This window comes from Limanda limanda, chromosome 6 (genome assembly GCF_963576545.1).
Source record: "Limanda limanda chromosome 6, fLimLim1.1, whole genome shotgun sequence".
NCBI lineage: Eukaryota > Metazoa > Chordata > Actinopteri > Pleuronectiformes > Pleuronectidae > Limanda > Limanda limanda.
In genome coordinates this window covers 13935688-13952371 of record NC_083641.1, presented here as the reverse complement: position 1 = coordinate 13952371, position 16684 = coordinate 13935688, and the positions used below count along the sequence as shown (strand labels likewise).

Below are 16684 nucleotides of genomic sequence, written 5' to 3'. Positions count from 1 at the left end.
ATCATGTTCTTTACTTGGACCGTATTTCGCATCGGTAGCCAGCAGGTCAAGATAAATTACTGACGGATCAGAAACGTTTCTTCCAACACATGTTAAAAAAATATTATGACCCCATTTCTCTTGTGAAACCAGCTCCTTACAGGGTCTGTGCACTCATCAGATTTCTATTATTTTGCAATCTGTCCTATATGGTCCGGTCTATTTCTGTCTTTCCAAAATGAGAAACGTCTGCAGCAATTTTCTCCGTGTGTTATGTTGAGCGATGTCAGCATGATTGTTGCTTAATAGCGAAGATTTCACCACAGATTTCTAAGAAAACATTGAAGTAAATGAGTGGTTTCCTTGTGGTATTAGGAACTGGGCCAGTTCATTAGTATGGATTTAGGATGATCCACTGGAGGGTTTTGTTTTGATAGAAACTGAAGGTGATCTGTCGTTTTACAACAGGCCTCTTACAGAGGTTAGAGTTTAAAAGCGAATGTTTCTTTTTCTTCGGATGACATCAATGCGGAGAATGAGAGTTCCCTCACCTTTACAACTTTTAACAAATCAGCCTTTTTGCTACCCCTGTGTGTAAAGCTACAAGTCCCTTATGTTATTCACTATCCACGAGGCCGAAGACAAACGTTTCTTGACCCAGTTAAACACAACATTCATGGTCGGCCATGGCAAAACAATTATGACACACAACGTCTGATTTTGATCCTTATCTGGATCCACATCTGAGTTGTTTCTGCCCACAGGTGAATGCATAACTCCCCTTGTTTGGAATGAAATGCTCTTGGTTTAAGATAAATATGTAAAGCAGCATGAATGTTCAGAGTGTTTTGAAACGGCCTGAGGTCGTCTTGACCTCAACTCTGGACGGAAAAGAACATTGTCTTTGTGCTCCGGCTGAAACCCTGTGTACATACAGTCATAACACAGCCTTTCCCACTGTGTCAGGTTACCACTGTGTAGCTGTGCCCCCCCCCCCCGACTACACTTCAGAACTGAGCTGTATCTGCTAACAATGTAATATTATTTACATCAAGCCTCTCTGCCACATGAGTCCCTCCTTCCCCTTGTATTTAGGTGCATGACCTACATACACAACGGGCTGTGAACCCCAAAGTCAGGGGGATTTCCTGCATGACTGCAATAAAATCTTTAACAAAATGAACCAAAATCTGCTTCAAACATCTTGAACACTGGTTGGATTTAATTCCGTCCTGATATTTCTTGCTCCCAGAGGATGAATCTAACAGACTTTGACGACTTTACCTCTCACGCCACCATGAAGTTGATATTTGTGTTTTTTGAGTGAAATCTCTCGGATGATCTGACGCGAAATTAAATCCAAGCCTCACAGCCTCTGGTTTAATACAACATAATGCAACTTTTTTACCTCAAAATTTCCATTGACATGGAATAGGGAGAATGGTTTTGCTCTAATTCCCACTCCCCTGTTCGTACTGAATGTAACTTTGGTGAGTGAGTACGTTCTCCAGTGAGAAGTGTGGAGCTGACTGAGAGTCGCAGAATCAGACGCCTCTAGTGATGCTGAGCTGTAGATCAGATACAAAGACAGACAGGTCATTAAAAAACAGCATTTATCATAATTTATTAAGTAAACTTTAAAATATTAAGAATTCTAAATAGAGTTTGGTGGATGTTTTACAGCAGAGGAATGACAATTAATATCCACCACTCGGTGGTGTTTCAGTTCAGTGACTACGCTCAACAGATTTTTTTTTCTCAACATGAAACACCGGCACAACAGAATCAATCCCCACCTATGGCTGCACCTAGGGCGCTGTTGCTCAGTAAAATAGCGTATCTTTAAATCTAGAGTCGGATTTAATCGTTGTCCGGACAAGTCACTGACAGACGCTGTTATTCACACATGGGGATAGTTGTATACTATAACTAGACACCTACATCTACAAACAAACACAATTCATGTGTAGCTGCTGCAGCATTATATCTTCTGCCTCCCTTCAACGTCTCTGGCACACGCTCTACTGTAAATGTACCATGAAGCTGACTTTACCCTCTGTTTCTGTTATTGGAAGTGAATGTCTGACCATGTGAATGTCGAAGTTGTCTCCCAGTAACAATGGGAACACTGTCTGCTGTCATGCTGCCATGGCGGCCAAGTTTCCAGGCCTGTGGGGCCAAACATCTCGAGCCAAAAAGCTATTGTTTGAGGGTACTTTCCTCTTAATGAAATGCATTTGTAGGCAGCTCTGTAGATGTTGCACCAGTGTGGGCTCCGGTCGCTTTCAGTGTTTCTGCACCTCAGCTAAAACTCAGGCAAGATGTATAGCAGCTCCTGAGAAGATTAAATAAGATTCAACTCAACAGAATTCTAAACGTTTGTCTCCATACTGGGTCTTTGGTCATTTGTGGGGTTCTGTTGGAATGTGAGGTCCAATTTCACACATACTAACGTATATATTTCTACTTTTTGTATTATCACAGGGAACTAAGGTAATATCTGAATGCTTTCATGTTTCCATCAAATCAACGAACTCCAGGGTTTAGAGTTAACATTGTTCTCTCTGGGGATAAAGTAAAGTAATATTTCACACTAAAAATAGGGTTGGATAAACTCTACATTGTTACCTGAATATTGGTAATCCAACACAAACAAATGTTACATTTCAAATGTATATAATTACTGTTGCAACAATCTGCTGACGCTCGTGGTGTGAAGTTAAAGATGCAGATCTATCCATCTATCTATCTATCTATCTATCTATCTATCTATCTATCTATCTATCTATCTATCTATCTATCTATCTATCTATCTATCTATCTATCTATCTATCTATCTATCTATCTATCTATCTATCTATCTATCTATCTATCTATCTATCTATCTATCTATCTATCTATCTATCTATCTATCTATCTATCTATCTATCTATCTATCTATCTGTAGATCATTCATCTCAGACTGTAGAACATTGAGCTGTTGCTTCTTACTTCTTTAAAGCCCAATGACATTATATTATATTTACAGCGCAGTTTATGTATTGTGAGCAGATACTGATGATGGAAACATACTCTATTTTGTGATGTGAATGTCATTAACCTCATTTTTCAAGTCTATGAATGTATTCAAAGTATTTTTGAGCATTAATATCAAACTAAATAACAATAGTAGATGTATTGTTGCTCAATAACATTTGATTTTTGACGTATGCTTGATATTTATTTTTAACACTTCAATCATGTGAGGGACAAATACTAAAGTTGTCCCTTTCTTCTTACCCTTGATTTTTTTATATTACTATGAATTAATGGTGCAAACAGATGAATGTTGTATTTTATTGAGGATCAAACTGATATTCTTAAAGATTGTATATTTGCCTGTTGCACCTTTTGCATGTCGGGACTCTGACACTTTTTGCTGACAGAATTGTACAATAAATCTTAAACAGTGGAATCAATGAGTCTCTCTCTGTCTTTTTCACAACTGGATTTCATTTAGCTCTCATGGAGTTAAGAAATATTACCAATTCGATGATTGAATATACTGAAAAATGATTTCTCGGATCTTCACAAGGGTAAGGCTAATTGAGTTGAACAAAGTGGGGAACTGTTTCTGCGTGAATCCAGCTTTAGCTAATTTGTCCAGTACAATTCTTTTATTGAGTCGGCCTCACCGAGTCTTCCCCACAGCGATCTGTCGCTCACGCTGAGAAATACCCAGTATCTCCCACTAATGTCCTGGAGATCATTACATTGCATTACAATGTGAATCAGAGCCCCGCACAGTGGTATAAGTAAGAAAATGTTCCTTATGTCCTCTGAGGACCACGGGACATCCCAGGCCCTAAGCGTGATGGGATCTTCCTACCACCGTCATTCAGTCGAGATGTTTCTCATCCAGAAACCAGCTTCACACTTCAGCTGGACCGAGGTTGGAAAAGTTGATTACCTGATGTCCCCAAACTGCCATGATCTTCCCATTTAAAGCGTCAGGAAACAGACATGTGGTGCAGGGTGCTTGTCCACCTCTATCAGAATTGATGGCTCAGAGTGAAGTATTAAGAACCCTGTGGCAAAGAGCAGGGTTGTGCTGGTTGAAGCAGTAAGGGTCCAAAACTTGTGTTTTTTTTACCAACAGAAGATACAAAACCTCCAGCCATTAGATTCAATTTAGACAGAACATTTAGAAATGCAAATTCCGCTTTACTAAATACAATAGCACCATCTATCCATGATCTATAAAGCTTATCCTTTTGGGGTTGGGTCTCAAGGCCAAAATGTGACATGTAGTTAAATACAATGTGTTACGGCTTCGCACAGTGAGATCAGGGGTTAGTGTCAGGTTCAAACTGCAGGAATGGACCCAAAATCTGTCCTTCTCCTGGAGCTTTACTATTTACAAGGAGAATTACTACAGTGGCGTTAACATTCTTCACTGATATGATACTGAAGTGTAAGAGGCCATCGCATCTGAGAGGTGGATATGTAAAACACTGCCGTATATCACATTAAACTGTGTTTATCAGGCTGACGCACATCGTGCTGGGTTTGTCAGGTGGGATTTCACACTCAAGACATGCGTTTGTCTGTGGAGAACTTGACCTTTCACCCCAGAGTTACAGATCTGTGAGAACAGCCGGGTCACACTGTGGATACACCGGAGTGTGTGACCTGTTTGCGAAGGTGCTAAAATGTGCTTCTTGGGAGATTGTGTGTTACACAATATTTTGGCGGCTGCACTAACCTTCATGTTGCACAATTTGTGAATCCTATGGCCTTGACAGGGGGTAGTGAGTGTGCATGTGTTTCATGTGAGTGGGCTTTTTGGCAGATGTAACCACTTTATTGTCTGACAGCGACATCATGAAGTGATGAGAGTTAAAGGCTGTGGAAACTCTGAGATGGAGCGAGATCCTTAGTCGCAGAGATCGAGCAGTAAATTATTTCAACTTGGTTAAGGAAAGTTGCCATTGTACAATATTGTCAGTCGCTCATAGAAGTAGTGATTTGATTAATTTCAACATTGCTTGGAGGACACATGAGATCATCCACTGGTGGATTATCATTAATCTATTTTGAATTTATTAACTTCAATACTTAGGGTTAGACAGAGGATTCTCATGGTCATTCATTTATTACCTCTAATTTTGGGAAGATGACATGTAAACTCAGTGACCAAAATGTATTTATACCTACAGTATCAGTTGAATCTATAGTTTGGCCCTTTTGAATATTCAAATAATTATAGTAATTCCCCTTTATTCTACCTGTGCACTATTAAGACCTATTTTCTTTTTAAACATGACAACTCAAAGTGAGGGAAGTGCAGTCACTTCTAGTACTAAGACCAACAGCGCCCTCTAGCTGTGACAAGATATATCGAATGTTTATTTTATCCCAATGCAATATTCAGCACTACATGTCAGGCACATTACTCACAACTGTTCAGTAAAGGTAGATGCTACACCACACAAACTGGTACTGTTTGTGCAGGTATCATTTGCACCAGAACATTTGAATAATAAAGATGGAAAAAACTCAGTGGCATAACTCATTTATTGAATAAAAATTGGACATGAACACGTGCAGACTAAAAACCAGTGTAACAAATTGACAACCCTAAAATTTTATGAAATCAAGTCTGCATCCCCTTCTGAAAAAAAAAGACAATTAAATTGAAGTTTAGACCCAGTTTGCTTTTTCTGAAACTGTACAACAGCTTTATCAACATGCACCTGTCCAAAAAGAAAACAAAGCAAAAGTAAACTAAAACTCTCCTGCCAGTCCCTTTATGTGCAAACATAATGATCTTTCCTGAATGATCACTGGTATTTTACATTATTCATTCAATCCTTCCACGGCAAAGTTTTGCTTTTATAAATCAAAGCGTTCACATTTTGCCAGCGGATCATCAATCCATCTTTACACTGTAAATAAGTCTCCTCTCCCCAGAGTCCGTAACTTTACACGTAAAACCAAAGACATATGGGTAGGCTAGAGGGATGCTCGAGGTGTGTATGTGTGGAGGCGGGCATGATGGGAAAATACAAATTAAAACCTACAGGTCCTCGACTGATCCTCTACTCGATCACCAATCACAATCAACCAGGTGGAATAAAAAAAAAAAAGAAAAAGGCTCTAGAATGGGACACCTACAGACAGTCCATGCTGGTACTTACTACAGCAGCAGGTTCGTCTGATGCATAACTTCACTCTACACCAACACAACCTCGGCTAAGTATCAGCTACAGACCGCTGCTGTGTCAGCAAGAGTCAAAGTGATAAATGTTCCATCACAAAGACGTGTGTGCATACGGAAGCTGTGTGTAGGAGTCAGTTTATGCGTTGTTTGGCTGAAGCCAGGTTTGAGAAAATCTACATCCTACAAATTAAATGGTTTAACTGTTTCAGGATGCATGTGAGGAACCCAGAAACACAACGCTGCTGGTGTTGGGGTGATGTTATACACAAAATGAAATCAGACCTGCCTGAGTGTGTTGTTTGGCATTGACTGTTTCTGATTGGTTCTTAGTGACCGAGCCTTCTGACATGATTTTGGTTTACTTCCATATTAGCTGTAGTGTAACTTTTTAAGATCTTTCCAGATTAGTCTTCATTAAATGATCAGAGTCACACTGGTTATTACCCGACAGTTAATTGGATTCATCAGTATTCAGAGAACTTGCAGGATCTAATTTTGTTTTTTGAGGAAACTGAAAACACTTGAGGGACTATCCGCCCCAGAGCTAGTCTGATGGGAGTGTGTGTTTATGTGTGTGTCTCAGCGCCGATGACGACCATGTCCTGAGTGTCCACTACTGCTGTGGTGTTTGCCCTTGTGGCTACGCTCCCTCTCTCTTTCCCTGTCATAGGAACGAGACCTCTCCCTCTCCCTCCGTTCTGCTCTGTGACCTCCTCGCTCATGTTTGTGTTTTTTTGTAGAGAGGTCAAACGAGCTGCGGTCTCTGTCCCTCTCCCGTTCCCTCTCTCTGTCCCGTTCCCTGTCCGCCTTGACAGGCGAGCGGGTCCTTGACCGAGAACGCGTGCGCTTCCTCTTGTGGCCGGATCCACCACTGTTGCTATGGCGTCCGCTAGGCTTGGAGTCGCTATTGCTGTGGTGACTAGCCTTGGTCTTGAGGTGGGGGAGAAGGGGCGAGGGCGGGTGCCGCCGAGGCGAAGGACTTCGGCTGTGAGAGCGAGAACGTGATCGAGAACTGTAGGTACCTGAGCGACTGCGTCTGCTGTTGTAACTGTGGAAACAGAAACGAGAACAATGAGGGATTAAGCCAAGATTCATACCATCATTGATCAGTAACCTGCCGTTACATATTTTAAGTGAACTTACTGTCTGCGAGGGGATCTGGATCTGGACCGGGAGCGCGTTCTTGAACGAGAACGACTTCCGCTCCTGCTGTTCCTCCCGATCTTCAGGTCTTTCCTTAACCTGGAAGAGAAGTATGGAATTATAATACATGATATTGATTATTTTTTCTCCCAATGCAATAGTTGCTTACCCATTGTGTGGACTCTTGTTGGTCTGGGCCCGGTTTTCTGTCTCTTTCTTAACTGGTTTGAGAGTCTGGGGATTGGGGGTCTTCTCTTCTACCTTGACCACATTTGGAGAGCAGGGTTTGGACGCCGGGGAGAAGCCGCCCATTGTGGACAGTGCGGGGGTTCCATCAGGATTCAGGCCTTTGGCCTTCAGCTTAGCTTCTGATAAAAACATCTTCCTTCTCTCCACCTCCTTGTCCAGGTGGTCATAGTTAGGCTGTGGAAAAACAATTAAACATTGTCAGTTTACATAGAGAACACACAGCACTGGCTACTGTGAGTGTGAAGCAGCATCACCCAGCTGATAGAATTTGTTGTGAGAGGCAGTTTCACTGGTGGCAAACAGAACAGGGGTCTTTAACACTGAGGTTTAAAGTTTAGTTGACCCATGTAAACAAAAGAAAGAAAAGTACCTTCTTCCTGGTGTACAGTTTCAGGGTGGTGATGCAGATGTCTTTAATCTCCTCTTCACTGGCACCAAACAGTAGGAACCAATGAGGTCTGGATGGCAAAGGTATCTGAGAAAAAAAGTGCAACACGGTATGCATTATTAGAAGGTGCTATATTTTTTAGCTAGGTGCAATAACAATGTGTTTCAGGAAACTTGGTCGTACCTGCAGGGCACGGGCAGCGAGGAATATGCAAGCACAGGCAATCGTCTCAGCTTGGAACCTCACAAATACGTTTGTCCTCAGGCTGTCGTTCATGTAGTTCCTGCAGAGGCAAACAGAAGAGTGGAACAAACACATAGCATCTTCTCTACACAAAGAATCACACATAACAACATCCTTATGTTACTGCTGCAGGTCAACAATCAAGCCAATTATTTTGATATTTTCAAATAATCATTTCCATTTTTTCATTCCTGATTAAATGTAGCTAATTCTTACAACGGAAAAAATCCTTCCACCAGTTGGAACTGTATGGTTGGTTAATACTGAACAAGAAGTGAACCTTAACTGTCACTGACTTGAATTGTTAGTCTTAAGAAATTGGGGATCTGACCTTTAAATACAGCGAAAGCTTTTCAAATTACATTTTAGCCCTGATGGCTATTATGATACCAGCTACACATTTTAAAGTTGCAAAAACAAGTTTAACTTTGTCCATTTCTCTCTGGGGCAGTCGTGTGACAGAGTGCTGTAAGTCACAGGAAAAGAATGAAGACAGAGAAGGGAAATATTCTACTGAAGACCTTTGTACCCCAACATGACCCCGGAAGAACTACATTAAGACTAGCGATGATCAGGACAAGGACATATGCCTAGTAAGGTGGGGGACATGCAGGCATACAGATGAGCATTCATCTATAGTGCAGTCACTACGTAGGCATTGTTAGATCTTGAATAGGGAGGTACAATGTGTATGGTGGCATGGAAGACAGTTTTCAGTGACATGATTGTGATCATGATTAAAACAAAGGTCTGCTACTCTGACAACGTTGCACTTGAAGCAATCAAAACAAAAATGGTGACCTTCATATTAAATGAAAGCCACCTAAAAATTAAAAAAACAACTTCGCATTATACCTTCTAGCCATGAGCTGAAACCAACCTTCATAAGACCACTGGTTGTTTTTCCTCAACCCATTCCACTATGTTGCATTGTTAATTGATCTACAGACATTAGGATGGAAGGTGATTCTTCTCCACTGAAATCTGTGCAACGAAACAGATTGTGTGTTACAGTATGTGTTGTCTAGGACAATGGATAAATGGCATTCGTCACTGGGAGAGCATTAGATAAGATACAATGGCCGGGATGTGAATCAGGCAGGTACAGGGTGATGTGAGCATCTATGTCTTTCAGAAACATAGAAGTCAAAAAGACAAAAATATGCGTGACAACAGAAACATGACCAAAACTCCAGATGAACTACCTCAACACTGTTCCCACTCAGATTATCAAAAGGAAAAACTAGGCAAATCAAAGAACAAAATATATCACAAAGCAGTGCAACGTCTGGTCTACAGGTGACACTTTACCATCTATTTTAACTGTTAGGTCATGATATGAAATTTTGGTGCCATGATTATCGTAAGAGGAAATATCACGATTATTGTTACTAGGGAAGAAAAGAGACAAGCAAAATATATCTAATAATAAACATTGTGAACTGAACTATTATTATCGTCCACTATATCCAGTTACTTTTCCTTGTTCAAGTTTTGTCTATTTACAAGTAATCTATGCAAGCCATTTTATTTAGTGGCCATATTGTGGAAGGTTTGTAGGCGAATTTGTGTTTTCGATCTTAAGCAGTGTTTCTGTTCGGTACTTTTACTGTGAAGGTTCAAGCACACATTCTTTGTGTCCTATACTATTACCTCTATAGGTGAATTTAACTCTTGGCTGCATTTATAATGGTTAATGGAAGAGTCATAAGTCGCAAGGCAGACGCTGGTCAGAAACTGAAAGTAAACAAGGATTTCTCATCTCGCTGTGACTGCCTTTGATGGAGTTTTTTGGCGAGCTTTGGTGGAAATAAGGCTGTTATGTCAGTCCCCTCTTTTCAACTAATGTTTGTTAATTGTCTCACACAAACAAGCGCACAGCATGCACAAACAACGTGACTCGCGAGAGGCAGGACACCATCATAGTTTTGACAATACTCACGGTTATGAAACTCTGACGTTATGAAACCGTGGTTATTGTAAAACCGGCCAATCATAATATCCCTACACTGTGTGTTACAATTTCCAACCATTCAAAGAACAGCTCCACTGGAAGTGTGTCACAAGTTTAAAAAAAAACCTGCCTCAGAGGGATTACTTCCAGTCTAACCTGCCTTCAACTAACAGTCAGACCTGCACTTTAGTAGGTCATTCTGAGCTGCTGCTGCTGCTACAGATAATATGTGGCGTTGGATTCTGACTGCTGCGTGGGCGAGACAGGTCCTTGGAGGCAAATCCTGAGAACTGGATCAGCCTGAAAGACAGACACATGTCTGAAAACCACGTCACTTGGGGATAGGACACAGTACTCTACTGTAAATATAAAAAAATAGGCAGGTAAGCTGTTAAAAAAAAAGTTATTCTGTTCTGGCTAGGTTTACTTCATTGTAAGATGCAAGTAAACTAGAAAAAAGTCAGAATAGCTACTTGGCAAAAATAGGCATTACAGTTGAAACCTCTGTAGCAAGACCAAACAATACAAATCCTTCTGGACACCCAAGAGAAAACAAGATGATGTTGGCTGTTGGGAAAGGCCCGCCCGCCCCTTCAGTGAATCTTGGCATTGGGATTGGCTGTCTGGAGAAGGACAACCAGCCAATAGGGGGAGCTTCCTGAGGTCATGTGGTTGGAGGAGGCAGAGTTCAGAGGTTCTTTATGTGACTTACCAGCATGGACTACCCTTTAATCAAAGAGTAGAGAGAAAGGACAAAGTTAAACCAAGTTCCCTGGGCCTCGCATATCAAACAGACTCTTACAGCAAAGCCATGTAAGGGCAGACGAGAGTGAGACACGAAACAGGTTTGCAATAAATCAAATTGCTCCATCAGAGAAAAAGAAGTGGAAGGGTTTAAATGGAGTGAGGGGATGTCACAATCAGACCTGGGCAAAATGGATGTCGAATGGTTTTCATGTTTGTATTTAACAACACGCAGGGCACTTGAAGATCACTTATCTGACAGGTGTTGTTTCCATATGGGTTTGTCCCTAGATCAATAGAGTGCTTGTAAAGAAATACAACCTTTGAAAATCATTCAATTTCATCTTTAGCCCAGGTCTGGGGCACTTCTTGCAGACATGACACAGGTTGCTGCTGTGGGGGAGGGACAGTGAAGAAGTAGAAAGGAACTTACCAGGCCGTCTGGACCAGTGTCTGGTTCTTCTCACACTCCAGGACTTGAAGGTACATGACGATAATCTGGAATCATAAAGATGATATTATGTAAAATAAACTGAAAAATGCTGCAGGTGTGGTATTTTTAGGAGATTCTAAAAACTGCCTACTGTGTGGGTACATTTACATGGAGGGACTATCTCTAACCTGAGATAACTACGAATGCTTGAGTGTGCTTTTAACTCACCTTGTGTGGATGCTTGACATGCACACAGAAGCCCAGCTCCTTCAGGATCCGCCGTTCCCCTTTGATGACTTGGTTTTTGGTATTTATGTAGTTCTGATCAAGTATCAATGAACTTGGCATCCTATTTTATGAAAGGAATCAAAATAAAATAATGGTTCCCTCTTGTAAACAATTGTAAAAAAGAAAGTGCCCTTCTGTTTTTTAATTTCTCTTATTTTTTCCGTTTCAACCAACTTCAAGCAACAGCTACATCTGTTTGCATGCCTGACAGTTTGCTGGGGTTTGTGAACTCCTGTGGTTCCAGTGAAAGCGTATGGGATTCTTTAGACAGGCCTCAACCTCAACCACACCATGACATAGCTTTAACAGAAATATCAACCCAATACACCTGTAGACTTGAACTGTAAACTCAGAAAACTGCAAAAATAAAATGAGCACTACTCCAACATACAGTAATGTAACCAAAACCACTGACTACTACTCCTGCCATCTGTGCACCAGAATAATATATAAAAGTCTTCTTTGTCAGATTACAACATTTCACCTAACTCCAAACACAATACTGTACTACCACCACATCATCTGCTGGCTACACACAGCCCATAATTTACAAAAGTGTAAATACTGAGGGATAAAAAAATGATATAAATCAGTCAAATAACTGATTCTTCCATTCTCGTACATCATGCTTTTAACAGAGGTTTATTAACCTCCTTCCAATATGTACGATTAAGGATAAATGACACAAGAATCAACCTAAGAAAAAAATGTGTCATTAATTGAATTATTCCTCATCCCTCTTATCTAACTTAGAGTGGAGCGCCTTACTTTTAAAGGAACAACAACTCAAATTAATGATCTGATACTGGACTTCATAAGGTCTTACGTAACAAAGATATATAATTGTCAACGCTGTCATGCTACAAACGTCATGCATGGGAAAAAAACTCAGCAGTAAAGTAATGTTCATTAATAAACCTATCATGTTATAGTCCTTAACCATGTCTTAAAGATATCCTTCCTACAGGTGCACCACAGACTCTGGTATACTGTAATTTGCTGATCCAAACTAACTTCACATAATGCCAAACTAGAAAGCTACAGTGCATGCACTGGCCCTAAATAAATGTCAGAACCCTGACAGACTAAGTGTTAAAATATATTCTGCCTCAACAAACAAGGTGATATTTCTATAAAAGCCATGGATAGCAGTTGGTGAATGGGGTTTTGCTCTTAAAGCACAAACAAAATGCATGGTGAGGAGGAGGAGGAGCAGTCATAGAAGAGGACTACGTTACCCAATGGTCCGCAGATTGACGGACAGATACCCAAAGCTTAAGATTGAACCACAGGAGTCCTCAATGCGCCCCGGGGCCCAGGATTTTCGGCCAACCTGTCATCCCCGATCCCAGCGGCCCGCGGTGGGTCAGACCACGGGCATCTCCCAGAGGAGGGGTGGGGTGGGAGGAGATAGACCCCTCGCATCATGGTTGTCATGCCGACTGCTTCATCTTACGTACCATTCCACATCACCCAGGCTTTGGTAAATGTAGCTGGTCGCTGTTAGTTGGTTGCAAGGGAAAAAAGAATCCAAGTTAATGCCAAAGTCGCTACTGGTGCCATGAACAAACTTCTATGACGACAAAGGCACATGAAAATAAAGCAGTTGCGCCTTGTGTTTCAAAACACTGCAATTTATACAGTGAGATGTTTTGAGATATAATGCTCAGTGTAATGTCAAACTCTGGTGTCCTATGTAGACAATTACACTTTTCAAACTACGAGTGAGGCGGAAACTGAAAAGTTTTAAAATGGTTTAGGTTACATAGATAAACAGAAGAGCACTTTCACAGCAAAACAAATAATACAGTTTTACATTGGATCAGAATTTAAATTAAATACATGAGCTTTTCCCACAGTGAGACAACTTACTTTTTGAATCGCATCTGCCTCAGGTGGTGGAAAACATTGATGACATCTCGTATTCGTCGCGGCGCTTCTTCTATTTTGGAGGCCAGGTTGATGCAGGCCATGGCAACAATCTGTGGAGACAGTCACAGCAAAGAGTTGGAAGGAAGAGTTCTGGAATGTGAGACACGTGAACAGGGATAATACAGTAGATGTCAGTGATTGGAAGGCGGTCATGTGCCTTGAGTTTTTGCCATGGAATCACAACATGGTGGAAAATAGTGCAAATGATTGAGGAACATGTTGTAACAATGTTGACTTTGTCCTAGAGGAGGCTTTGTGTCTGTGTAAGACAATTTTGTTGATTTTCTATGAATAGGCTCTATTGAAGAAAACCACCACATTCGTTTTTAAGCTAAAATTACTACGACTTATAAAAGGGGTTTGTAATTAGAAACAATCTACATAAGATATTAACAATATTTTCTTTAACTCTCACTAGTCACTACTCATTAATTTGTGCTATTGAACACGAATTGCTTTCATTTCCTGTCTTTTCTCTCGTATTGCTCCACATCGAGTCCCTTCTTTGACGTTAAGTTGTTTTTAGGTCAAACAACTCGCATGTTGTTTCTCAAATTGGAAGAGAACGTATGGACAACATGGCCGCCACACAAACGCAACCACAACGTAATGCTATGCTAACAGAAGAAAAACAGCGGCCTGACAATAACCCGCCGACTCACCTCGAAGCTGTGCTTGACGAAGGACTTGGAGTAGAAGAACCGATGGAACAGCACCTGCCCCGTCGCCATCGCCACCTGTGGACAACACAACGTAGATGGAGATTCTCCTGTTTATCAATTGTCTCGTTAGAGCTAGCTCCACCTTACACAATGGCCCGCCGCCATTTTAGTTCCACCACGCCAGTAAAGAGCTAGCGCTACAACAAGCTAACAGCCGGGCCGAGGCTAGCGGAGGACTCACACAGACCTCTACATGTCAACATGTTGCGGGTAAAACACACACCAGCGGGTTCTTTATCTCACACACACTATTCACGGGTGTTCACCTGGGGTAAGCGGAGGAGGATGCCCGCGGACTGGATCACCTCGCAGCCCAGGATGCGAAGGTCGGTCTCCGTGTTCAAGTCAAGGCCGTCGAGCATCGACGGCGTCGGGGAGAGACTCTCCTCCGGGATGAGCGAGTTGTCGATGGTGAGGTAAACCTCGGAGTACACCTTGTCCCCGATGAGGATGCCATCGTTGTTAGTGGACGCGTTGGAGGATACCGAGAGGGGACCCGCAGCCATCTTCACCCGAGAAAACACAGCAGCGCTCAGCCTGTTGCCTCGAAGGAAGGACGGTGGAGCGGAGAGACTGACAAAGCCCGTGACGTCACCCCGACCGAGCCCCAGAGCTCTCTGCACATCCGCGGTGCTAAAATAGTCCCACATACGATTGTGTCGTTGAAAACACTGCATTTATTATTTCTAAATTAATTGTATTTGTTGGTTTCCTTATCTTACCACTCTTCAGAGACACAAACTCCAAATAAACTACACATTATACACGTGCACGGATGATAAGTAAACCAGTTTAAGATAAGATCAAACGTACCTGACATGAAATAATGTCAACATTATTTGCCTCACGCGTCCTTCACGTAACCTCACATTTAAAACTGCCCATTTATCAAAAAGACAAATGAAGTAAATGAAACCTAAACAAAACGCATTATTGCCAAGCAATCTCAGTCATCAAAGGTAAGACATCAGATCAATGGTTCTACATCAAAGGACAACCCATTCCAACTGTGTCAGAGACATTTTTAAAGCCTTTAAAGCTTTCGAAGATCTAAGGAAGAATAACATTATTTGGTTTGTTTGATTCACTCTTCAGTTTATGAGAAAAGTATTTCACTGCTAAATAACACTCCAACTTTTTGTGTGAACACAGTTAAACCTGCCAAAAACAAGACAAGGCACACACAGCAGGGACATCATGGTTAAAGCGAGTGAATACACTTTTGACAAGTATGGGGCACCTTCTAAATAAAAGGGGACTTCAGATTTATCCAAATGATTGTATTAATAGAATAAAAAGCAGCCATATGCCATGACTTAGAAAATTGAGGGGGTGAAGCTTTGAGATGCATGGCGAATTAAATCATGTTCAAATCACGGACATGTGAATCGTCAAAGAATCATGAGTCTGGTGAAAACCTTTAGTAAGAATGCTATAATCCTTGTAAACAGGCCTTTTCTATCCCTGTGGGCTAATTTAACTAAATCCTACATAAATGTGAATAAGACAAGTTTGACAGCAGCCATCTAGTTCAGAGGGGAAACTACCCATAATCCAAAGCAGTAAAGATCTGTGTAACTGTGAACTAGGTGTTGTGTAAACAGAAAGAGAACTGAGGCCCCTTCAGAGAAAAAGTGGACCACCAACAGAGTCTCTTTCATGTTGTTCCACTTTAAGAGGACTGAGTTTGGTTCATTTAAAGATAACTATATGTGAAAACACCCTAAGGGGCGGGCGGGTTCAAACCAAAAAGACTGGTTCCTGGTTCGATTCACTGTCAGAATGATAAATTGATTCAATTTTCCAACTGATCGTGTTCAAAAAGGCAAAACACAAACGGCCCAGAAAGTGTTAATAAAGCCATGAGGTGGGAAGGTCGCTCTATGATCAATCATTCAATCAGGCAGGAAAAAGTACAATCCAACCCCAATTTGTAGCTAAATAAGGTACATCACGTAATCCCTGTCAGGTTCTGTTTAAGGTGGTGTTGATCTGGAATTGTTGATCTGGAACTAATTTGTCCTCAACATCTGCCAAGCAACCTCTAATCTGCAAAACGTTGCATACTTTGATCTACTTTTGAGGCAGTTTTTTTCACTTTCACTCGACACTTCAACAGTTGGCTGGAATCCACTCTCCTTACTTTTCTCGCTCAAGGTTTTGAATTCCTCTTTGTTCATGTGCACCTTCTCTAGTAATTGTGATACTTTCTCTTCAGCCCAAATATCAAGGAGGCATCTCACCTCGTCCTGAGTCAATGTTTGTCTCATCGAGGCATAGAGGTAATGACGTCTGATCAACTGAGCGGTCACATGTCTTTTATAGGGCTGCCATACAAGCCAGTAGCCAGTCAGATTTACCTTTAGCCTCAGTCGCCCTGAGGTCCGGCCTGTATCACTGATTACAA

At 41.4% G+C, this 16684-nt stretch overlaps 1 protein-coding gene across 10 annotated transcripts; it reads right to left on the bottom strand.

Moving 5' to 3' along the window:
- Positions 1-5517: 5517 nt before the first annotated feature.
- Positions 5518-14843, bottom strand: ccnl1a (cyclin L1a). 10 transcript variants are annotated; one of them, XM_061073742.1, is made up of 9 exons: positions 14544-14843; positions 14218-14292; positions 13496-13605; positions 11564-11684; positions 11336-11400; positions 8145-8244; positions 7944-8048; positions 7494-7747; positions 7321-7423 (listed from the first exon to the last, which is right to left on the bottom strand). In XM_061073742.1, exons 1-9 carry the CDS (start codon positions 14781-14783, stop codon positions 7321-7323), a joined length of 1173 nt encoding a protein of 390 aa, XP_060929725.1. In that variant the 5' UTR covers positions 14784-14843. The 10 variants fall into 10 exon arrangements, with proteins under 10 accessions (XP_060929724.1, XP_060929727.1, XP_060929728.1 ...); XM_061073741.1 differs by lacking the exons at positions 13496-13605; positions 14218-14292; positions 14544-14843 and adding exons at positions 5518-7229; positions 12957-13122 and having other exon boundaries at positions 7325-7423; XM_061073748.1 differs by lacking the exons at positions 7321-7423; positions 7494-7747; positions 7944-8048 and adding exons at positions 9085-9188; positions 10871-10884 and having other exon boundaries at positions 8176-8244.
- Positions 14844-16684: the final 1841 nt, after the last annotated feature.

Coding starts and splice junctions, on each gene's coding strand:
- ccnl1a (XM_061073741.1), bottom strand. CDS start 13,060: ATGACAACCATGATGCGAGGGGTCTATCTCCTCCCACCCCACCCCTCC. Junction 7,748..7,943: donor AACTGTACACCAGGAAGAAG/GTACTTTTCTTT, acceptor GTTTTTCCACAG/CCTAACTATGACCACCTGGA. Junction 7,230..7,324: donor TCCAGATCCCCTCGCAGACA/GTAAGTTCACTT, acceptor CTGTTTCCACAG/TTACAACAGCAGACGCAGTC.